Below are 25,494 nucleotides of genomic sequence, written 5' to 3'. Positions count from 1 at the left end.
TGAATTTCATTTGGACTTGTCACTGTTACCAAATTTTCCTATTTGACAGCTGGGATTTTTCCGCAATTATCAGGCGTTTGATAGACTAAAAACATAATCAATTAAGTAAGACCGCAATCCAGTGTGATTATGAGCCCTAAATACAAGTTCCAGGAGGATTACCAACAGTATGTGCAAAGTGTGTGTAATTAAAAACGATTAAACTCTACATTTTACAAATATTTAATTACTGATACATAAAATATAAGCAGAATTCTATTATTGTTGCACTAAAGGACACAGTACACAGCACTTAACGCCAGCAGCAGTCCTATGGACTACATTTCCCGTGCACCCCTGTCGTCCCGCCCACATACCTCTGGCGTGCGCTCACGCTGCGCTGTGGGGATCCTGCTCAGCGCGAGTTGCCCCAACAGAAGCAGCGAGGCTCACGGTACAAAAGTTTCTCCACAGGAATGGGCAAGTTTGAGAAGAACGCTTTTCTTTTACACCTCACCCCCGCGATCCCCACAACAACAACGGATTGGATATAAGGATCGACTGCGCCCCGACAGACAGCTCCAGATCTGGACTTTATTTCGTCTTCGTGTTTCTTTTTCTGGGGGTGATAACTTGGATAACTTGGATTCATCTGAAGATAAAAGCAAAACAAGTTGGGAGGTGTTCGTTTGGGGGGGAAAATGCGTTCCTCTACGCTGCCTCGCACTTTTGCAAAGTTCGCTGTGATTTTCCTGCTATTGTTGAGAGTGGAGAGCGGATCTGGTACTAACGCCAGGACGTGTCCGTCTCCCTGCGCTTGTCTCAGGGAGCTCGTGGACTGCGGTCGGCTGAAAAGGGGACAAACACTACCAGCCGTGATCCCGGAGTGGACAGTTGAACTGTGAGTCTACTGGATCAGCTTTTGATTTGAATCGCTGTGAATAAGGGTTTAAACGCAATTTCATTGTTCTTGACAATGACAATAAATAAATAAATACTAAATACTAAAGCTCTGCGCACCTCTTGGGGAACAAGTTTAGTTTTCTTGAGATGAGATGGGATGATCCGCATTCCTGTCGCACTGAAAAGGGAGCGGGTTGTAAAGTAGAAAAAGTAGAAGAAGACTGACTTAATTTGCTTTGATTTTATTGTTATTTGCTATAGATCCAGTCAGGAGTCCAGAAAAAGTTGCGCGTAATGGTGACCTTAGTCATGAATCCGCTTGTGTGAGTTATATTCACTGATCCTTTTTAGCAACGTGCCATTTATGTGAGGGAAGCGTTAAACACACCATACATACACCAAACCCCCCTTTCTACATAACCTGCAGTTAATTGTGAACAAATCCGCCGAGCGACTGCAGGTACTGGGCGTTTAGTCAGGCTCTCCCATGGGCGATCGCATCATAGAAGCAGCTGCAGAAGCTGCCAGTAAGCAGTTATTAATGAGCATAAGTGCTGTTAATAAAGAAGAATATTGCGTTTCGATTTGAAAGACGAGCATCTACACGTTTATCCGCACTGTTTGGGTGTTTTCCCTGTCCAGATTTTTAGTGTCACAAACCCCCGCGGGCCTCCCCACAGCCATATAAGCGTAAACCAGATGCAGTCTGGTTGCAGCACTGAAGTCTTTCCTCGACTCAGACCTCCATTACTCTGTCCACAGGCTGCTTTTGGTTGAGCTTGGCCTGCGGCCTTTTTTGAAGCTGGGACACCATATCCAGCTGTAACAGCGTGATCCTAGATGTGTTCTACTTAGATAATTATTCTTAGTGACTTATTTTTTTTACATCCTGGCTTTAAGGTGGAGTGCTTGGTTTTTATTGCCCCGTGTTACAGCGCTTGATTTCGGTGCTTGGTTGTAGTTCTTGCCCTGCTGCTGCTGAGTGAGTTTTCTCTCTCCCTAAAATGTGCTGCTCTGGAAACTTGAAGTTGCCAGAGAAAACAGACCCAGCCTGAGCCTCATAACCGAGGCCCAGTCTTCCCAAAAAAACAAAAAAGTTCCATATGGGGGGAAAAATTCTTTTCACTCTGGCATGCTAATTTACGAGTGGCTCTCCAGCACATTTTAAACCCCTTAGACCGCCCGACCCTTTGTTTTCCAGCACCCCATTATTTCTGCTGAATTAGCAACACAAGAGCCAGCGATGGTACTGATTAAGGGGGAGCGTGTAGGATTAGTCTCAGAAAGAGGAGAGGGGCATGGAGAAAGTATGGAGAAGTAGGATTAAGCCTCACATATATGAGGGGACGTTGAGAGAAAAGGCAAAAGATTAGTCCAATTTTTAAACTGAGAACATATTTATTAAATGGAAAGTGCGCCATTTGATTTTTAGTTCCTTTTAAAAAAAAGTCTCAGTTGCATAATGTTAAACATATATAGTCAAGTCAAGGTAACTTTATTGTACCTCGACAAATACATGATTTTTAGGGAGACCCAATATCACAGATGGATAGATATACTGATAGTGACAGGGTTTCTACATTAAAATGTCTACTTTGCATTTTATGTTTTAAAAATAGTTTTTATGTGAGTGAATCTCAGACACCACATTTAAGATATAGATATATCTGTCATGTGGCAGTATCAGTCGACTGGTCTCTGAAATGTAGTAATGACTTGATAGTACGTCATAAATGTGAATTTTCTAGCACATTAGCCAAATTTTAAAATTAGCCTAATTTTAACTAGATACTTGTTTAGTACTTGAATAAAGTATTGAAGTGCTAAACAATGCAATGTTGTGGTAACTTACTTTTACTTTGGGCTGCTTCCTCATACACAAACTTTGTTAGAACATGCAACGCTGAAAAAGAGGTGAAAAAATTAGTAGTACAGTACCTGATGAGTTTAACTAGCTAAAACTAGTGAACCCCAGCTGCTAGCCAGTTAAACTATTAGTTTTTCTATGACATTTGAAATGTGACAAATAGTGTATATTTGATTAAACATTTATTGGATAACTTTACTGAGACATTCATTTGACCAGGTAGAAACCATAAGAACATTTTCTTAAAAGTCACGTTCCATTATAGCTGATGCTAAATCTGTTTGCTACTTAGCTAATTCCTTAGTGTGGTGTCTAAAATCTGAAAGCCAGTAGTTGCTACATGCCTTCCAAAATCCTATTTTTTGTGGTTGGTATTTTAAAGCTGAGAATAATTTAAGTTTAACTGTAGTTTGTGATGTGACAGTCAGATTTCAGAATCAGAAACTTGTGGCTAACTTGTGGTGTTTATGCATCGTTAGAGAAACAGTTGTCATATTTAATTTGAAATCTTGTTATTTCCCCTTTTATTGTAAAATGTTAATGACAGCTCTTGTAGTGTGTAGAGTAGCTCATTCATTTTCTTTAGTGAGTGATAAGTACATTTTCACCAGCCCAGCAGATATAGTTGTGCAGCCTGCACGCAGCACTGCCTGTTATCTTGCTCCTCTCAGAGCCTGCTTTGTGAGGGATATGAAAGTGTCATGGCTACTCACGGTTTATCTCAGGAGTATGATAGGGCACCTTTCCCTTATGGCCCCCAGCGCTGGAGCTGTAACAACAACAACAACAACACACAGCTGCATGCTTGGAGGAAAAAAATGGGGGGAGGGGGTGAAGGAGGTTAGTTAGAGTAAAACTCTGGTTGAGTGGCTTGAGAAACTTTCCACCAAAGAACAAAAACAGGCCCCAGAAAATTCAACAGGGGTGTTTCAGGCGTATGAAAGGCGTCCCTCTCACTTTTCCCGGCATTGAGAATACATTAGCAGTTGTTAGGTTCTCCCCCTCCTTCCAGAGCTGCTTGATGGATTCCAGATGAGGGAGGTAAGGGGGGCGAAGAGGAGGAGGGGAGGTGTAAAAAAAAGAAAAAAGTGTCTGGCACCACAGCGTCGATCGTGCGCAGCAGCATCAATAACTCCAGTGCTTTATGGCGCACGAGGCTCTGCTTGCCAGATTTCTTGAGCTGGTTTTCAGGCTCCTTTTCAAAAAAACAGGCAGCAAAAACAAGAGTCTCACCCCGAGTGAGCTGCAGCCAAAGCTGCTTCAGACGAGTCCAAGACCAGGCTCGTTTTGAGCCAGGCCTCCATCCAAATGGGGCTCAGACAAAACCAAGACCAGATCAAATTGAGCAATATTCAAGACTAAAACAAACATACTCATACTCATACTTCTAAATAGAGTATTATATTCAGGAGTTTCCAAAATTGTCAAAACTTTAGAGGAGTTGTGATTGCTAGGGGTTTTTGAGGTCAACTACACAACTAAATAACACTGAAAGTACATGTTCAATACATGTTAGATTTGATTTTCAGGATTTGTAAATATCGAAGTCAGAAAAAAGGGATTTACGAGTCCAGACACCAACAAAGACGTCCGGACAGAGACTCAGTTACTAACAAACCTCTGCCGACTCCACTCGTCCCTTTTACTCCCCCCCCACCACACCACACACACACACACACACGCACACACACAATAAGTTATCAGGTTGTAGGTTTTTGGCTTTCTCTGCTGACGTCTGGTTTTGAAGGAAGCTGTTTTGGCATCAGCTTTTTCTGCTGTGTTTCAAAGGAGAGACCAAATGTCAGAAGCAGCCTTTTAACTTGTGAAGCATTCAGAGGGGAAAAAGTTGTATTGGAACTTTTTTTCTCTTGCTTTGAGATGTTGTCCAATATTGGGCACTTCTCTAAAACACCTCAAACAATCTTAATGTTGCTGCTATTTGACTGTATTTCAAAGGGATATACCTGTGGTTTGAAACCAAAGTCACGCCCACCCTTAAAAACAACTGGAACTAAAATTCAAACCAGTCGAGGGACTTTGTTTAAAATTTGCGACTTTATTTGCGACTCTAAGCATTCTGTTACGTCGTGGAGCTTTAACCTCGTAGTTACATTACAGTGAGTTTTTCTTTGATCCGCTTTCACTGTTCACAGTTTTAAGGCACAATAACACACCAAATTTGTATGTAATTATGTTTGCTGCGCAGACCCAAATGTAAGACTGTAGCAGCTGAAAACTACAGTGCGTGGGGTATACTTTTCCCTTAATTTTTCCTTCTTTTTTTTTCCCGCAGGGACCTGAGCCACAACAAATTGCAGGTGCTCGACAGCACTTTGTTTTCCAAACTACAACATTTAAAAGAAATGTGAGTATGCCTCGTGTTTCGCAGCACATTTCAGAGCAAACTCGGGCTTTTCCAAAACAGTGTGTCTCTAACTCTTCTTTCACCGTGTCTTTTTTGATGATATATTCAGAAAGCTGAACCACAATGGACTGGAGGAGATACCAGATCTGGGCCCTTACGCCTCAAACATCACAGTTCTTATTCTGTAAGTAAACCTTTCCTTTAAATCGAAAGCTTCTCTGGATTCTCACCTCAGCGTGGTGTGGAGGGTAATTCTCCGCCGGGGCTGTCATGGCTGGTTAAACTAGCGAGCGGGGAAGTGGTTCCTCCCCCTCCTCCTCCTCTCTAGAGAGCAACCCATTTGACTGAGCTGGTTCCCAGACGGGGCAGTCAGAGAGATGGCAGTCAGCCCCAGACGGGTCACGTGTTTCGAGACAAATGCCATCAGCAGAAATGGGGGAAAAAAAATTTTTTGGTGGCTTTCACTGCTTGTTGGTGTATTTTTAAACTGGAGGCAGTGACGTGAGACTGGGAAGAAAGAAAATCTGTCATGTGAAAAAAAATTTTTTTTTTGGTGTGATCCCAAGTGGATGGGTCACGTCCAGTCCTTTAAAGAGAGTTGGAAGAAAATGCTTCAAGTTTTAACATTGTCTTGTTGTATCAGTTTTTCTAACTTTTGTTGAGAACGATCACTTCGTGTGCTTGAGTGATGCTGAGTATGCAGAAGGCGATTTGACTTGTCGTAGTCGGTCCCTGTCAGATTTTAACCAGTATTGTTGTGCAATACGTGCTCTCGGGGCAACGCCAGATATTAGTGTGTGAAACCGCAACAATTTTATTTGCTTTCTGTGGCACGTCTCTCAAAACCAGCCAAAGTGAAGTTACTGTGGAGGAATGTGCCTCCACTCTGAGCTAGATGAGGCCTTCTCCTCATCAAGCCCCAACACGAAACCCCGCGGTCGCCACAGGGCGTGCAGTCTTCAGTCAGTCAATTGACAATTTGTTTACAGATTTCACTCAGGAGCGTCACCTCCAGCTATAAGTTTCTTAGCACAGAAACATGAGTAGGGTAGACTTTTTTTTTAAATCCAAAAACCCAAAAACCCTTCATACTTTAGAGCAGGGATGTCAAACTCATTTTACATTACAGCCCAGTTTGAGCCTTAGTGGGCCGGATCACTGAAACTCTGTTTTCTGTCAGTGTAAAGAAGTTTAACTACACATTTAATCGCTAACACATTTTAGGTAAACAAGTGCGACTGCAACAGTACATCTTAGTTTTTATTCATGATTTAAAAATGCTGCTATGGTAAATGAAAAAGTTCTGTAACCTACTGCAGAGACTGTCCTGTAACTATAAAACAGAAAGTTTTTGTTCATTCAGAGAAAATGTCTGATATATTTATTTATACTGTGAATCCATTGTTTGTTTGTTTTAAAAACCCTTTCTAAGCACGTAGTGAATGTGAATTGTTTGTCTATTACATAATTACTTTGGTCTAGTGTGAATGGCCAAGGGGGAGGTGTTTATCAGTAGGAAACTGATGTTAAATTTTGTTAACATAAGTTAAAATTCATTCTCTCCTTCGTATTGTTCAAAGCCATGCAGTGGGCCAGATTGGAGCCTCTGCTGGGATGATTCTGCAAATGGTTTTGCAAATGTTTGAGCCATTTTTGAAATAAAACATACCATTTAATGCTGACAATTAGTGAAAAACAGGATGCGCGAGAAGCTGTAGCTAATATTAGCTAATACACATTTCTGCTAGTCTTAACCATGAACTGTATAACAGATGGAACTAGCTTCCAGGTTTGAGAGGTGGAGCCAGTGTTGAAGTACCTTTAAACTGTATTCTATTTAATTGCCACTAGGGGGCGACTTCTGGGGTTACAAAAGGACATAAGGTTTAAAAGAAAACAGCTCTTGTTTTCCTTCTTGCAAACATTCTCCTGATGAGTTTATGGGTTCAGTCACTAGTTTTAGGTCATGCTAAATAAAAATTGAAGTTTATTTTTGTACATTTTGGTAAAGAGTCAGAAAGGAGAAATATCAAAGTTATGCTCATTGGCTAACAACTTATCAATCACAACACGTTAGCAAGTAAATGTGAGGTGAGCTCTCTTTTGTCTCGGTCGTATTCAACTCAATGAGATGGCAACGCCCACGCAGGGCTACGTCCATCTTTGAGCAGTCTTTCATTTAAACAAACTATTCTAGTTAATAGCTACAGTTTGTCATGCTAATTTTCTGGAAGTGGATAGTGCCGTGGAGCTTCATGAATCCTATTTTGCTGACATACAATTTTTTTTAACCAAAAAGCTCACAATATGCAGTTCAAGGTCTGTTTTAATTTGAGAAACATAAAAGAATGTTCTGTGAAACATTGCCTGTGCTATATAATTAAGTAAATACTGGCTATTTTGCCTTAAAAAAGATCACATTGCAAAACTGTGGTTATCAGCGGGTTTGCCAGCATTCAAAAACTCCCGTATTTGTCAAACCCAAAACACACCGCATTGTAACTCTGTTATTGTTGTCAAGCACAATTCATCTGAAATATGCAAAAACCAGAGTGAAGAAAACGAGCTCACGCAGAAGAAAACGAAGTGAACACTTGCTCTCTCACTAGCCATCCTCCTCCTTCAGATGAAATGGCACAGTGTGTGATTTTTCCCTCCAGTGAAATATTTTTCCAGAATTTCTCTCCCTCCTTTAGTTTCTCCAAGCTGGGATGGTTGTAAAGAGGGGGGGGAAAGACCTCGGGGTATCGAATACCACTTATTCAAACAGCCAGTCAGACATAGCGGCAGCTCTCGTCGACTTCTTTGACCCCGTTGCTCTGAGTAAAAACAAACGGCAATAACCCTGCAGCTGGTAGTAATTGAGTCGTGATCAGTTTAATTAATTGAACAATTTCCCAGGAATTTATGGAGGGGGTGAACCCCACCACCACTAAATCCCTTTGCTTGTGTTCAAGGAGGGTTCAACAAATGACCATAGAGATTCCAGGTTGGATTAGGTGTATAAGGAGGTGAACCTCTGTGTTCCTCAGGAAATGGGAACCTTGTTGAAATGAAGAGATCCAAAGCAAAATTGGCACAGATAAAGTAATTGTTTGTTGAATTTTTCATGTGATTCAGCTGCTAATGAAAATGTTTGTTGGTTTGCTTTTGATAAATCAGGGTTTTGTTGAATCTGTTCTTTAAAAATCCCGGCGGTATTCCTTTACAAGGTGTTTAGTTGTTTTTGCCTGAGTATGGGTTAAGCTAAACATGATTTGATGCTAATTGAGTTGTTGGTTGTACTCCAGATAAAAGACTATGGCAGCTTTGTTATGTGAGGAAGACGGCTGTGAGGTTAGTGTGAGTTGTGTTAGCTGGTTTCAAATATACACTATTTGTGTTAGATTTAGAAAAGTGTGTCACTGTAGCGTTTCTTTAAACTCAAAGTTAAAAATGTCTGCCTCAGTGCTTCAACCAGATGGTTTGATGGACAGTTAAACTTGAGAAACTGCAATTAAATGAGGGATTAAAAGTTCGTTTCTTGTTGTCGTTGTCTTTTTCGCTCTTACCCATGCTCACTTCCAGCTCCATACTTTGGTTGTTGGGGTCTGCTTAAGTAGAATTGTATGATTAATAGTTGAGAGGAATCCGTATACCAGCCCTCGTTCGTCTTTCTGATACAAGCAGTTTTTGCTCCTCTACCCTAGGCCCTGTCCATGCATACTCGGGCATTTTATTAAATGTTACTTTTTCTGTGTTTTGGCCTTTCAGCCACATTTAAAAATTAAAAATTGAGCTCCTTCTAGGGTTCCTTCTGTTTCTACGTTTGTATGTAGACAAAGAAATCAGAGTTTCTCTTATATCTTAAAAGGAGTGTGCCTGTATCTCTTTTACTAATGTAATACTGTGTGCCGTGTTAGTCTTTGTAAGCTTTTAATTGGCAAACATGTGTATATGTTTAAGGATATATGGCCACCAGTTGCTTTGGCATGTTCTTGACAGTCTCATCTTTTTCGTGTGGACAACGATGTTTTTCAAAATGAACTTGTTTGAAACAAATACCTGTGAATGTGTAGCCGGAGAAAGGCCACTCTGTTTTTTAAGCCAACTTTCTTCTGATTGGCTGCCCCTCATCACCAGAAAATATATATTTACAGATTGTGGGCAGAACTCCTGTGTGTAGGTCAGAGGTTGACCATATTAGGGTTATACACTCTTACTGATGTCACACAGAGCCAAGAGCAGAAAAAAGTGTCAGAAACAGAGTTCTTAGAGCAGTCTGAAACCGGAGGTTTTAGCTGAAATTGTTACTATTTGACTATGTTCACTATTGGTATTCAGCATTCTAACATTATGTATTTGATAGAATTTAAGAAATACAACAATGTGTTTTAGTACTTTGTGCAGTGCAGAAACGTACAGCCTTAAAGACATCCTTGTTCTACACAAGCGTCCTTCAGTTCACGTTAACACAGTGTGTTCTTCTCACTGACTGACGTGTTAAGATGATCTGCCATTTAAGTGAGATATGCAGATATGTGCGGAGCTTAATATGGCGTCTCAACAGTGAAGCACAGCGCTGGTTTTCATTACAGGCGCCACTGCAGAGAGGGAGAGAGTCATCAGATGGCTTCTGCAAACTCTGTTCTTTTTCCAATAGGAAATACCACACACACACACACACACACACACACACACACACACACACACACACACACACACACCACAGGCAAGATACATTTAGAAAAAAAAGCAACTTTCCATTTAAAGAACTTCCCCCTCCAAAAGTATTATTTGCCAGTCACTGCAGCGAGCTTTGCTGAACACGGGGCAGTAACAATAAGAAGCCTCGACGAGGATCTCAGGTTTTTGCAGTGAGTAAATGTGGTCAGCTCGATGGCGGCTGAGGCCAGAAATACTATCGAGCTATGCAACAAGTGCTGACAGGTATAAGCTTGTGTGAAACCTTTGTCTTATTGGTGTAATAGGCCTGTGAGTATAAAAAGGCTTTACCTGATTATATTGCACATTGCAAGCATTTGAGAAGGTTTGAAAAAAAGACCATTACATGCGATTAAATCGTTTTGTAGCCACGAAAGCTGCGCAACAACAACGTTACCCATCCATCCATCCATTCGCTTCCGCTTATCCTTTTCAGGGTCGCGGGGGTGCTGGAGCCTATCCCAGCTGTCATGGGGCGTTACCATAGTTTAATAATTATTGCAGATTTCCTCAGTATTCAGCATCCATTGGGCTGTTATTGACACATGCTTGGCCTTCCACGGACTTCCAGAAGCTGCAGCAAAGCCCTGCAATCACACTAGTAATGACTCCATAATCACATTAGATTGAATGAACAAGTTTGGAGTGAGTGGATTTAAAGTGTACAGAGCGCTGTTTGTTTGTGTGTGGCAAGGACTCTTTGAGTGGCAGTGCAGATGTTGAGACTGAAAGCACGGTCTCGACGTACAGTCCCGCAATTGTCTGGGCATGCAGTCGCACAGAGAGTCACACAGAGAGTTCACGGTTGGGTTAATGTTTAAAGATGAACAGCGGAAGATATTTTCTACTGCGAAATAACGGATAGGATTGTGCAATAATTACATGGGAGACAGCGATGATACCATCTAGCAGTCAAATCGAAGGCTAAGCTCTTTCCCCGGGAGCGAGGAGCAGGCACCGAGCCCCTCCACCTGTCCCCTGTTTGAGCTCTCTCTCTGAGCAAAACTGGAAAGACTGGTTCTGTCTCACCAGGCAGCCCTCCTTCTCTCAGCGACCAGTCAGGGGAACATGAAAACTGAGATACAGGTGGTGTGCGGCACTTTTGTTTGGGACCCGAGGGCTGTGATGCACGGAAGGCTCGCTGCAAATCTCCAAACAAAAGTTGCTGACAGTGAGCCAATGTGTTTTACTTCGGTAATGATGTAGTTCGTGCACACTGCAACACATGTTTAGGTTTGACAATTCAGTTCAGTTGAATTTTAATTATATAGCACCAAGTCATGACAACAGTCACATCTATGCACTTTATTTTGTAAGGTAAAGACCCCACAATAATACAGAGGAAACCCTAACAATCAGACGACTGCTTTTGAGAAAGGACTTGGCGACAGTGGGAAGGGAAAACCCCCTTTTAACAGGAAGAAACCTTCAGCAAACCCAGGCTCAGGGAGGGGCGGCAATCTGCCGTGACTGGTTTGGGATGAGAGGAAGAAGACCGGACAAATTCGAAAAAAGTGGAACAAGAAAAGAAAGTGAAGGCACGCTCGCCATTCTGTGTGACAGTTTAATGGAGCAATGTTTTCATGTGTTTCATGAACATATGAGTCTCCGGCTACGTCTACGCTAATCTGGATAAATTTGAAAATGGTGTTTTCATTTAAAAACGCTCCGCGTCCACACTATTTTCAATCGTTTCCGAACAGTTCTTCATCCACGCTGAAACGACCAGAAATGCTTACGTTCCTTCACTGTACTCGACCTGTGTCATTTCCATCTGCTGCTTATTTACTTTCCAGCTCTTTGAAACATCGTGGTAAAATGTTGAGGAAAAGCACTGAGTTTTTTAAATGGGTTACAAAGTTGCAAAAGCGAGTGAGAATTAAAGAATTTGAAGAAAAGCTCTCTGGAGCAGGTACAACAGCTGTGTGAAGGACCATAAAGCTCTCCAGAGAGTGATCCGTACAGCAGAACGCTGCTGCAGGATTGCTCTCCCCCCGCTTCAGGACACCTACACCAGGAGATGCCGGACTAGAGCAGCGCAGATACTGAAGGACCCGTCCCATCCTGGCAACAAACTGTTCCAACTTCTGCAATCTGGTAGAAGGTTCCGCATCTTCCGGGCAAGGACAGAGAGACTCAAGAGGAGCTTCTATCCCCAAGCCATCCGTGCCCTAAACACACACACCCGCCCTCTCACATCATCTATAATTGACTGAGACAGGACTCTTCCAGACACTAAACCAAGGAACAATGTACATTTCAATTCCTTTAATTTTAAATATGTTTATATTGTCTATCCTGTAAAATAGTCAGATATCTATTCATATTAATGTACAGAATTCACCTGCTTGCTGCTACTACTGCACATTCACCCAGTGTATATACTATATATATATATATATATAATGTTCTTCCTCTACACCCCCCCCCCAATTTTTGCACATGTCGAGGAGCGTGTCAGGCTACATTTCACTGTGTGTTATACTTGTATAACTATGCATGTGACAAATAAAGAACCTTGAACCTTGAACCTTAATCTTTTTTATGGCTGTCAAAATTGAGAGCAAACAAAACAACTGCTTTACGATGCCGTCCGCCATCTTGGTTGAATTGGTCACATGACTGCATCACATGACTAAAATGTGTCAAGGTTTTCGAAAAGCCCCCATTTTTGCAGTCTACACTGTGACAGCATTTTCAAATGTATCCACTTTGGAGTGCGTTTTCAAAAAGCTCAGTTTTCCTTGACCAAAAACGCCGTCTCAGTGAGGACAAAAGGCCAACACGGAGAGAAAAAGATGCGCTTTCAAACGAAAATGTATTAGTGTGGACGTAGCCTCCATGCCCGCCAAACTCCTCCATCTCTCCCGACTCTTTGCTTCCCATCATATCACCCCGTGAATGAGAAGTTTACAAAAAGGTGTTGCAGTTCCCACCCAGTTCTATGAATCTGCAGCACACCACAGTTTCATAGCAATGTGATGCAGGTTCAGCTAATTTGCATTGGTTAAACATTAATGGCACCGCATCTCATATTAAACCTAAATTATAAAACTGTCCTTGCTTCTTTTCTTTTTTTTTTGGCTGCTGGAAAGAGGCTTCAGGAAAACCTCTCTCCTGGTCAGCAAGGTGTAGCTGGAGGAGGGACTGTAAGTAATGAAAACTAGGCCTGTAGTCTGCTGCTTTGGAGGGAAACCCCCCCCCCTCCATTCCACTTGCTCTCTCCCTCTCTGGTGCAGAGTCTCATGCACAAAGAGGGCACTGTAGAGGCTCTGTTTATAACTAAGCAGTCCCTGCACTGCAATTTAGGAGGCGTGCAGCTCAGGAAATTGCTGGCCTCTGCTGAGGCATGCTTTCACTGAGGGAATGGTATTCATCAGCCAAGTAATTGGCAGGTTACTTTTTTAAATACCTTGTTGGTAATTACCTTATAAACAAAATAACACATCAGTAAAGTGAAAGCTTGTTTGGTGTGAAGAGCAGCAACATTAATCATATTGAATAATTTGTTGGCTTTTTTTATGAAATGCGCGTGCAACCTCAGCAGAAAAAAAAGATGACATAACTTCATGTTGGGTGGTAAGTTTAAGCTTTAAGAGCGCGAGAATTTGTCATTTTTTAATTCCGCAGCCGAATTTTGGGAACGCGAGTGCTTGTGTATCTGGAAATGTGAAACCGATGCGCACCGCTAGCCAAATACATGATGTTTTTGTCATTTATTGGAGCAATGGTGTCTGTATTTTCAGAGCAAACAACAAGATCACTGCGATCTCCGAGGCTCAGCTCCGGCCCTTTCTTGCCCTGGAAACCCTCGACCTCAGTAACAACAATGTTGTGGAAATAAAGTCCGGCTCCTTCCCTGCTCTGCCTCTCAAGAACTTGTGAGTGTTATGATTTTCTTTATCTTAAGAAAAACATGCAGATCAGAGCACAAGCATGGCGCTGTCATGAAACTCATTCATTCAGAGCCAAAGAAAGGTGGTGTTTCCAGCTGTAGTCATTTATATTTGGCAGCATATTTCTGTTCTGGGACCCCACAGCAGTCAGTCGGCACATAACACAATACATTTGATCACAACAGAGATGACAGTTATTAGTCAGAGATGGCATGAAAATGGGCGGAGGTGGATTGCAAAGCAGCTTGCAGATGCACACTAAATGTAGGCAGGTTTAATCACTCCATCTAGTTCAACAGTAGATATTGCAGTTTTTCTGCAGTACATTTTTATTTAAAGCAGATTTTACAAGCATATCTTCCTTTTTCAGGTTCCTCAACAACAATCGGTTATCCTCTCTGGAGCCTGGCTGCTTTACCAATCTGTCGAGCACGCTGCAGGTTCTCCGGCTCAACCGCAACCGCCTCTCCAACATAGGACCCAAGATCTTCACTCTGCCTCACCTACAGCATCTGTAAGCAAAAAAATGACAAAGGCTTGCTAGACAGTTTGACCATCCATCCATCTGTAGGACTTACGGCTCTGGGTCATCGGGGTAATAGTCTAAACAGAAAAGCCCAGATGTCCCCCATCCCAGCCACCATCGAGGTGTTCCCAAATTTTGTTGCCCCATAATTCCACATTTTCCTCTGGCTTCTAAGGGCTGTTTATCCATCTAGATTATTTTGGTATTGGTTTCCCAATTTTGGACATCGCCTGTCACTTGCCATGTTGGGCTCATGTGGAAAATCCACAGGCAGTCTCTTTATACTAAATTCCACCTGAAGGAAGCTCGCCCACTCTATTGCCATATTCCACGACCTGACTTGTTGCACAGGTTGCTATCGTGGTACCACGTTGGAATTCACTGAGCTCCTGGGAGCGACCCATTCTTTCACGAATGTTTGTAGAAGCAGTCTCCATGCCTGAGAGATTGATTTCATCCACTTGTGGCCATGGACGTGATTACCTTTAGCAGTATAGTGTATCCACCTGTGGTGAGAGATGCATGCTGGTGACACCTCGACAATAGAGCTGTCCTCCTCGACTGAGTTGTAGTGTGAGCGCGGGGCATGCTTGTACTGCTTTTCACTGTGAAAATAGTTTGAGTCCTGTTTCCACTTTAAACTTTCTGCGTGCGTTTCAGAGAACTGAGCAGAAACCGGATTCGCAGGGTGGATGGGCTGACGTTCCAACACCTCCCAAGTCTTCGCTCCTTGAAGATACAGAGAAACAGCCTCAACCGCCTGATGGACGGATGTTTCTGGGGTCTCAGTAATATGGAAGTCCTGTAAGCATTTTTTGTGATATGTTTTATTCCTGAAAGGTAATGTTGTTTGCAGAATAAAGTCTCACTGTGTGTGTGCACGTGTGTGTGTGCAGGCAGCTGGACTACAACAACCTGACAGAGGTTAGCAAAGGCTGGCTGTACGGCCTGCTGTCTCTGCAGCAGCTCCACCTCAGCCACAACACCATCAGCAAGATCAAATCTGACGCCTGGGAGCCCTGCCCGAAACTCAGTGAGCTGTGAGTCCACCTTTTTTTTCTCTTTCCCTGCCGTCCCTCTGGATATTTCCCCCCACTTTCTATTCACACTCTGAACTCCCAACACTTCTCCGTGTTGCCCTCTCCTCCTCTCTGGCACTCCCGCCTGCCCTTCCTCACACTCCAGTTCCTCCCGTCGCCAATACACCCCGAACCCGACACACACACACACACACACACACACACTCACACACACACACACACACACACACACACACACACACACACACGTAGACAAAGCAGTGTCTCTTGTGCTCTGCCAGTCAGTGCCAACATTAAAGCACTGCCAAAATATTACACACCCCTTTGCCTCCTTTCTGCTCTGCTGTCACTTGAGCCAAAACATTGGCCTCTGGAAGTCCCGTTAGTTGATTGTTTTTTTTGGAAATTCCATTATTAGTTGCATTTTCGTTTCTTTGAAATACCCACAAAATTGATTTCTCAAGCCATCAACGCACGTTCCTGCGAGCGGATTGAATTTCCTTTGTTGTGGTTGTTGTTTACAGCGGTGGCCGGTTTTAGTGTTCGCCATGTCTGGAGCTTTTTTTCACGGATAGCTTGTTTTTTTCTTTTCTTCCTTCTTCCTCCCTCTCTTTCCCCACTTTTTTTCGCTCTTATCACACAAGCCTGAGAGTAAACAAGTCGCCTGTGGGTTGTGAACGTGTTCAGCTATCTTGATTTGTTCTCATCAGAGTTTACTTTGAGGGAAAAAAAAGTATATTCGGAGTGATTCACAAATTCTTTTTTGATGCAAAATTTGATCTCTGCAGACTGATTGGAGATAAGGTTGGTCTGGAAATATAAAGAGTAAAAAAAATGGCAGTTCTGTTTTGTTTGTTTTTTTAAAATATGAAACATGAAGCATCACAACAGCCGAGCCAGTTTGTAATCAGCGCTTTGCAGAAATGTATTTATTATTACCTTCTTGTTTTTTCCATAGCAACCTGTCCTCCAATCACCTGTCCAGGCTGGACGAATCGGGATTCGCAAATCTCGGCGTGCTTGACAGGCTTGACGTTGGAAACAACCGCGTGAGCTTTATCGCTGATGGAGCTTTCCGTGGTCTCTCCAACCTGCAGATGCTGTAAGTTGTATTCACTGTTGACTAAGTAGTGCCTTACTCTCTTAACAAGAGTAATTTCTTACACAGCTTGTTGACTTATATTTTGCTTTTACATGGCCCGAGATGATAGACAGTACAAGCTGCCCTCCATGAGACGACCACACCATGGTGATAGCCGGGGTTACAATAAGACTGTCAGTCTTCTTTCCTGATGAGCTTATGAGTATTAAGTCATTTCGGGCCATACTGAATAAACAACTAGGTCTTTTTGGTTTTGGAAGCCAAGGTGCAGATGGTAAAAACGCTAATCTGGATACTTTAAAACAGGACTGCATGAACCAATGGATGGTGTCACGGCATCTACGTGCATCTCTTATACTGTCTATAACTGAGATGAATTGTTACATGTTTGCAAGTTAAAATTATAAACCTGCTGCTCCGTGCCCACACATAAATCCTTATATAAAATAAGAACATGCACATGATCTTTTATTTAAGTTTAAAAGACAAATCAAATTTTGGCTGGGATCAGCAGCCATATTATGTTACCATAAAATGCATTTTATGCCTACTATGCTTTGCAAGAGCAAGCAAAGTGTCAGTTTTGTGTTAGCAGCAGTGGATAGTCTTTCGTGGCCTAATCACGGTTTGCACTTTATTGTCTTGCCCTCTTGCACTACAAACAAAAATTAATGTAATGTAAGTAAATGTAATGTGATTACTGCTTGACATCTAGCACTGATTACTGTAAGTAGTTTCTAGATCATCGTGTAGAACGTTATTCACACTGTTGTTCTGAATGTTTCATTTCTCTACCTTTCTAAAAACAGCAGTACCACTAATCATGTTTCGTTTAAATTGCTCGAACACTTAGAAAATCCTTACCTACCCAGTCTTAACCCAAAGTTCATTGGCATACATATCGAGGCAAAATAGATTTCAAACTTTTCTTTTCAGGTTCTCCGTGCTAGGGAAAAAGAACACAGCTTGTATAAAAGAAAGAAAGAAAAAAAAACCTTCAGAGAGCCACAAACCCAACCTCAACACCCCCCTCCTCCCCACACACATACACACCATACACCCATCGTCCCCTGTTCCCACAGAGAGGCTCCCTAACATTTTTCCCAGTTAGGTCTTTTTAACTAGAACCAAATGTCTTCCTTAGGTCATCGTAGGGCAGGTGTGCACCTAGTTAGATGTAGATTGCTTCAGGCCTTCAAACCAAATGCCCCCTACACACACACACACACACACACACACACACACACACATACATACTTCCTCAGTTTGTATCAGCCCTAGCAGGCGTGTCGAGGAGAAAAAGAACTGTTTGAAAGCAGGAAAGCCGCTCGGGGATCAAAGCAGGCAATTTCTCAGGGAAATGCTTTGCTTTTACTGATGTTCATACCCTAAAACTGTGTATTTAGTTGTTTTGCGTGTATTTTTCTTTCTGTGGATAGCAGGATAAATGTAACCATATTTTTTCCAGGAATTTTTAGTTTTGGTAGCAGAAAATGTTTCATCAACATCAACAGTTGGTTACAGTCTCTCGATTTCAAAGAGACATTTTTTTTTCTGTGTAATGTTTCTTTTTTTTCAACCTCGTGTTTTATTTCTATTCCCACGGGAGTAATTCTGAAGTTCAAAGTTCTAACTCAAACATTGAGTGGAAACTTAATGTTCTCACTGAAGTAGTTCGCATGTAGAGACTAGACTTGCTAGCTACTTGAGTTGTTTCCACAAAGCCAACGTAATATAATGCTGAAAATGGCTGAAATATGTAAACTCACAAGGACATAGCAAAATAAGCAATTAATGTCAGGCGAGCTTAACCAGTAAATATAGAAGGATATGTTGGTTTTGGTCCATTTTAGAATAAACAAAGTGTCTTTGTGTATGTTAAGATTTTGGTAAACTCCTTTGGGGATGATCACGTACAGATTTAAATTGCACGTGGAATATATCATCCCCTCGAATGAAATGCAGCACAGCTTATATTGCCGAGCTTCCTTGTAAAACTTTTTTCCACTATGCAACACAGAAATGCCAAAGCAGACTTTTAAAAAGTGCCACCACGGCCAAGATGCAACTTCCTGTTTGGGCACGGGGCCACTTTGTAATTTTAACATCTCGAGCATTTTCCCTCCATCACGCGAAATGTAAAGCCGCATAAAGTTTTATTAACATCACAAGCGCAGTTGTTTTCTGGGTGTGGATTTTTTTTCTTCCTTTTTTTTTAAAGTGCTTTTTATGTTTGCTTCTCCTGAAAGGGATCTCCAAAATAATGAAATCTCCTGGACTATCGAAGACATGAATGGACCTTTCTCTGCTTTGGACAAGCTGAAAAAACTGTGAGTGTGGGATCATTTTGCCATAATCCTAGTGGAACACAAACAATGTAAGGTCACCGAGTCAAAAGTGAGGTTGGAAATTGATAAGACTTTTGTTGTTTTCCCAGATTTCTGCAGAGGAACCAGATCCGCTCGGTGACCAAGAAGTCTTTCTCAGGCCTGGACGCGCTGCAGCACCTGTGAGTCGGCCTCGTGTTTCACTGATTGTTTCCAAAAGTCCGAGCTGTAAACTAACCAGGGTGAATCACACTAAGACAGAGAGGCTGTTTGTTTCTTCTCCCATTCCTCCGCTTTGATGTGGAATCAAGAAGAAAACTCTGCCATTAGTATCTTTACATGTGTGCCAGACTATATCGATCACTGAGGCAAGTGGAGATAAGTCTGTGTGTGTAAATGTGTGTGTGTTGGGGATGGTGGTGCAACAGCTGCATTTGATTCTAATTAGAGTTTTTTCCCAGCCGTTGCCAAAGCTCAAAAGCAGCCCAGCGTTGGGCCTCTCTTGATTAATGCAGCAAACTGCTGCACAGAGTTTTATTGTTCTGGAGCCCAGACTTTTTCTTCACTCGATTGAAGTTTTTGTAGCCTTCGCTCCACACGGCTGATGTCGGCAGAAAAAGCTGCCATCTTTGTGTGGGGATCTTAGCGGCCCTAATTTTCTTCTCTCTTTCCGCTCCGCAGAGATTTGAGTAATAACGCCATCATGTCCATCCAAGCGAACGCCTTCTCCCAGATGAAGAACCTGCAGGAGCTGTAAGTGTCTACGGGCAGCTTCAGTTAGTGTTTCCAATGTTGATGTGGGACAGAACACCAGGTGAAACTCATTATGGTCTGCTGGGAAAAGTCTGCAGCAAACAGTGCTTACTCCAGTGTTAATAACGGGTTCACGGTTTTCTTTGTGTCCTTCATTATAGGATAGCTTTCGCTGAAAAACCCAAGCAAAGCAATCTTTAAATTTATTCAAATTCAGTGCAAGTCTTGACAAATTACATACACAGTACACCGGATTAATGTTTCCTAAAGAAAACAGGTGCATTGTAGTTGGATTTTAGGTGATATTTTAGTATGTCTGTTCGTCTATATCTACATTAAATATCCAGTATAAATACCAAACAATATATGAATCTTATTTTTTTCCTAAACGTATTCACTTCTCCTAAGAAAAACACTCTACATTTACCTGATTCATATACACAAACCGATGGTCTTGTACTGATAAAAATCTCCCTCTGTAGATTCCACTGTGGTCTTTATTTGACACACGGCTTTACCTTCATCGGCTGTGTGAGGAAACGCAGACTACCAGCCATTCTAAATATTACTGCAAAGTGAATTAAACGCTTCTGGTATCTTCTCCCCCCGGCAGGCGTCTAAACACCTCCAGCCTCCTGTGCGACTGCCAGCTGAAGTGGCTACCCATCTGGGTGGCAGAACAAACCTTCCTGTACTGCGTCAATGCCAGCTGCGCCCACCCGCAAATGCTGCAGGGCAGGAGCGTGTTCGCCGTCCGCCAGGAGGAGTTTGTGTGTGGTGAGTGATGCTTCCACTTGGTGCGAGACCTTGACACAAATGTCCCATAATGTCTGAGAAACAGCCATTTATCCACGACAGGTTTTCCACTCACAGACAGGCCCAGATTGTTGGGTATTTTCCTCCTTGACTTCTGGGTTTCGAGAAGGAATATGATAGAAATTTACTACGTTTTTCCTCCAGGGCCCCATCTGCACTTAGTTACAAATAAAATCCTAAGATTTACGCTCGTGTCTTGGCTCTTTAAAATAATGATAAGGACTAACAAAACATAACATCATATCAGAGCTGGGCCCTGTGCTTCGTACGTCGCTTACTACATCCAAGATCAAATGAAACATCCAAGACCAAATCATCGCGCTAACTCTGAGCTCGCTATTCCGGTTCCCCGAACACACCTGTTGTTGACGATTAGTACAGCTGGATGAAGTAATGTGAGATCACTGGGTGGCCCAACAGGGGCTACGCATCGATAGTAGAAACATTGATCGGCAACCCTTTGATTGGTCGGCGAAAATGTCGAAGGAGCGCGCTCGGTATTTTTCGGCAGCAGAGCAAGAACTCTTGAGTGAGGGATTTCAGGAGTTTCAGAGTTTAATTAAAACGCAAGGGAACACTGCAAAGGCTGCAAAAGCAAGGAGAGAGGGCTGGCAGAAAGTTGCTGACAAATCAAACTCGTAAGTAATTCAATAATAACAATAATAATGGAGTGGATTTATATAGCGCTTTTCAAGGCACCCAAAGCGCTTTACAATGCCACTATTCATTCACTCTCACATTCACACACTGGTGGAGGCAGCTACGGTTGTAGCCACAGCTGCCCTGGGGCAGACTGACAGAAGCCAGGCTGCCATATCGCGCCATCGGCCCCTCTGGCCAACACCAGTAGGCTGTAGGGTAGATTTATCATATCACACCATATTATCCAATATTATATTACATTATATTATATTATAATATGTTATATTATATCCCCTTACACATTAGAGCCACAACAGGACCCACTAGAACATGGGAACAAGTAAAAGTGAAATATAAGAATATTCTACAGAATGGTAATATTTATCACTTATATTGCTTTTCGTCTCTTGGAAAGAGACCCTGAAATACTCTGTTTGTTTGTTCATAACAGCAACCAAGAAAAGGGCAGAGCAAACAAAAAGACAGGTGGTGGTCCTGCACCCCCTCGTCAACAAGTTGGTTAAGTGAATAATACCCTCACGGGAAAATCGATATCTCTCTATGAGCACACTGTCGCGCTGAGCTAAAGGATCCTGTCTATCCCGCAATATACGCTGAATTCTGAGGACTCTCCTTATCAATCTTGCACCTTCCGCAATGGGTTGCTCGCGTAAACGGACAGGATATGACTGCGACAGACTTCCCAAATCCACCTTCGCTTTTATAGCCGTGGTCTCTCATCTTGATTACACGAAGTAATTTACAATTACTACTCTGAAATATGAATTACATCTGTAATAATCACATACATGTAATAGAATGTTAATAGTACATTTCCCTTTTTTAGGGAATGACCTGTATGTATCTGTGTGAAATCAATAGAAGGATCAGGTGCTGCATTATCTTTAGTTACATTGATGTTATTTATTTATGGTGAAACAGTGGTGGAATATCGCTGTTGCTTTCGTATGAATGACGCGGACATACCTGCGTGGCCGCGATCTAATCCTGTTTACATAAAGTAAACCTGCTCCCCAGCAGGTTTACGCTTACGGCTCTGTTGCTATGACAGCAAGTCCCGGATGGGCTTCGGGGAACCGAACGATCCAGGATCACGCGAAATCGTCAACAATCTCATCCAGCTAACTCACTTAGCGCGGTACGAAGAACAGGCCCCTGATCTGCAAGGTGTCGTTTAACCTGACAATTAAAAAGTTATCTGAAAGACTTTCTTGATTAAGAGATATAGGAGGTCCTCAAACCTTCTGCAACTGAGGATATAATGTCAGTTATTAAAATCCAAAATCTTAAAAAATGGGAAATTGGAATGAGCTAAGAAAATATAAACACGTTATATATTTATATATGTACTTGCAGCTCAAAAATTCCTTTTTCTTATTCACACAGAGGATTTTCCAAAGCCTCAGATCACTGTGCAGCCGGAAACCCAATCGGCCCTCAAAGGCGCCAATGTGACGTTTGTGTGCTCTGCGGCCAGCTCAAGCGACTCGCCGATGACCTTCGCCTGGAAAAAAGACAATGAGGTCCTTAATGATGCGGAGATCCACAACCAGGCCCACCTACGGGTGCAGGGGGGAGCAGGAGGTGAGACGGAGGTGACGGAGTATACGACCACATTGCAGCTCCGAAACGTCGAGTTCTCCAGCGAGGGGAGGTATCAGTGTGTGATCTCCAACCATTTTGGATCTTCGTATTCTACCAAGGCCAGACTCACCGTCCACAGTGAGTTTGGAGTGGGATGTGTCATTTTATGGGCACGCACCTTTAAAGATCCTAAACAGCCTAATCAGAATGTATTTTGGTCTTTTTCCAGTGCTCCCTTCCTTCACGAAGACACCGATGGACTTGAGTATCCGCGCCGGGGCAACGGCTAGGCTGGAGTGTGCTGCTGTTGGCCACCCTTCCCCCCAGATCGCCTGGCAGAAAGATGGAGGCACCGACTTTCCTGCCGCCCGTGAACGCCGGATGCATGTCATGCCTGAGGATGATGTCTTTTTCATAGTGGATGTCAAGACTGAAGACATTGGCGTTTATAGCTGCACAGCTCAAAACACAGCTGGAGCCATTTCTGCAAATGCTACACTCACAGTTCTAGGTGAGAGAAAGGCACCAATTTCAGGTCCAAAGTCTTATATGTAGAAGTTGTTGGCCCATTTAAACTCTATTCTTGTGCTTGTCTTACAGAAACACCGTCATTTCTCCGTCCACTCATGGATCGCACCGTGGCCAAAGGCGAGACCGCCGTCCTTCAGTGCATTGCTGGCGGTAGTCCTCCCCCAAAGCTGAACTGGACCAAAGATGACAGTCCATTAGTGGTTACAGAGCGCCACTTCTTCGCAGCTGCCAACCAACTCCTTATCATTGTTGACGCCGCAGAGGCAGATGCAGGAAAGTATACTTGTGAGATGTCCAACACTCTGGGCACAGAGAGGGGCAACGTTCGACTGACGGTTGTGCCGAATCCCAACTGCGACTCTGGAGCACAGGGCGTCGTTGGGGTGGGTATTGGAGCTGGGGCAGGATCTGACGATGATGGGTGGACCACAGTAGGCATCGTCATCATAGCGGTGGTGTGTTGTGTGGTTGGTACTTCCCTGGTTTGGGTAGTCATCATCTACCACACCCGTCGAAGGAATGAAGACTGCAGTGTCACCAACACAGGTCAGTTCATGGGGCTTATTTAATTATCATTCAGTACCTGATTTCTTTTTCCTTGCATATTTAATATATAATAATGAAAGCAAAACTTAATCAAGTGTTCTTATGCTTTAGATGAGACCAACCTGCCTGCCGACATCCCCAGCTACCTGTCCTCTCAGGGCACATTAGCAGACCGACAGGATGGTTATATACCGTCTGAGAGCGGTAGCAGCCATCAGTACATGACGTCTTCTATTAGTGGTTTCTATCTGCAGCCCAAAGAAATGATCGGTAAAAAGCTGCCTTTTCTTCTTTGTTTCCAAAGGGAAAGCTGTAGAAACAGTAGGGTTTTTTAGTCGAGCCCATTCATTTGTCCTGACAGGTCTTTGTCATTTGGATACAGGAAGTGAAGTGGACATGGAAGTGGCCATTGATCCTCTGCTTTGCCATTACCAAGGTCCAATTGGCTCACTGCTTCAGAGAGATAACATGTACTTGACTGACCCAACTGAAGTCTTCACAGGTCTGCAAAATAGTCTGGCAACATTACTGTTGTTCAGCTATAAAAATCTATTCAAGTGTATGTGACGTACTTTAAAAATCTCAGACTCTTTATAAAGATTCTGACTGTTTTTCAAACCCTTCAGGTTGTTCCACTGACCAAAGGTCAGCTTGTATGGACTCCTACAACGGCAGCCTGACAAACTCTAAAAGGAGGGACTACTTTCTGACCGAGCATTTTGACCTCTGCTCGTCCACTGTCCTGACCCAGCTTCCCAATGCTAGTTTGCATCATGCTTCCTCCTACCATCAGAGCGACCATCGTTCATCAGTGGAGGAGGGGGATACGGTTGATTATGGGAGACCTAATGAATGTCTCTCCCCCTGCAACACCTTCATGGGTAGGTCTTAAATTCATGTTTCCCAAACCGTTCTTACTTCAGAATTTCCTGTGCTCCGGCCTGACTTCTTGTTGCACGTTTTCACTCAGGAACATTTGGGAAAGCTCCCAATTGGAGGCCTCAGGACCTTCATCCAGGATTCACCCCACTGTCAGTAACACAGAATGGCATAACTCTGCACGAGAATCCTTATACTGCTCCGGATGCAGAGTCAGACCACAAGGAGTTCAACGACTCTTCATCAGAGCAGAGCAACAGTGTGTATGAACAGCCATTTGACAACACGCGGACTGATTCCACCTCACAGTGTCTATCGAGCACTTAGCTGAGTGACTGAGCTCCAGTGAGCTAGTGTTTTTCATGAAGAGAACAACCCAAAAAAAGAACATTTCTACCTCACTGAATGTACACTTTTGCAATAAAAGGACTCCTCATGTGGACAACGAGTGAATGTAAAGGACAATTTAATGTTCCTGCAGAAAGAAAAAGAAACATATTACCAGCTGTTGTTGAGGATACAGATTCTGTTAAATATTAAAGATCAATATATACATTTTTTTATCAAAGTTTATTATATTTTGTAAATTGTATATAAAAAAGATTTCATTATTTTTGCTTACATTTTGAGTACTTTGCAGCTCTGCCTATTCACTTATTCCAGCTTTGAATGAAGCATTGTTTTGCACATACATTATGTAAACAATAAAAACACCTAAATGTGTGCTGCTAAATTCATTGAAGGCTTCACGATGTTACTCGCTTCATCTTGCAAGAGATGGAGGTGTGGCCATGTGGCATATGTCGGGGGGTGGGAGGTTAATGCTGGCTTTTATACCCAGTCTTTTTTTTTTAGAACCACAAACCACCAAGGACAGTCTAGGTCTGTCATCAGTGAGCCCCCCCACACAGAGAGGATATTTAACTGTTAAGTATCAAGGTCTGACTCCAGAAACAGCTTGGGAACAACTGGGTATTACTGTTTATTGACTTTCATAGTACCGTAATCATACA

At 42.7% G+C, this 25,494-nt stretch overlaps 1 protein-coding gene across 1 annotated transcript; it reads left to right on the top strand.

The window, feature by feature from the left end:
- Window positions 1-403: 403 nt before the first annotated feature.
- lrig3 (leucine-rich repeats and immunoglobulin-like domains 3) lies at window positions 404-25,204 on the top strand. Its single transcript, XM_086269126.1, has 19 exons — window positions 404-880; window positions 5,043-5,114; window positions 5,224-5,298; window positions 13,565-13,699; window positions 14,085-14,228; window positions 14,901-15,044; window positions 15,137-15,280; window positions 16,239-16,382; window positions 18,632-18,712; window positions 18,820-18,891; window positions 19,391-19,462; window positions 20,076-20,239; window positions 22,328-22,663; window positions 22,755-23,036; window positions 23,126-23,602; window positions 23,714-23,872; window positions 23,985-24,104; window positions 24,229-24,483; window positions 24,573-25,204. Exons 1-19 carry the CDS (start codon window positions 681-683, stop codon window positions 24,806-24,808), a joined length of 3,312 nt encoding a protein of 1,103 aa, XP_086125252.1. The 5' UTR covers window positions 404-680; the 3' UTR covers window positions 24,809-25,204.
- Window positions 25,205-25,494: the final 290 nt, after the last annotated feature.

The sequence above is a fragment of the Aulonocara sp. 'chitande type north' Nkhata Bay genome, linkage group LG17 (genome assembly GCF_057382095.1).
Source record: "Aulonocara sp. 'chitande type north' Nkhata Bay isolate Kocher_YH1m ecotype deep benthic linkage group LG17, A_spYH_male_GT1.1, whole genome shotgun sequence".
NCBI lineage: Eukaryota > Metazoa > Chordata > Actinopteri > Cichliformes > Cichlidae > Aulonocara > Aulonocara sp. 'chitande type north' Nkhata Bay.
This window is presented reverse-complemented; position numbering and strand designations above follow the sequence as displayed.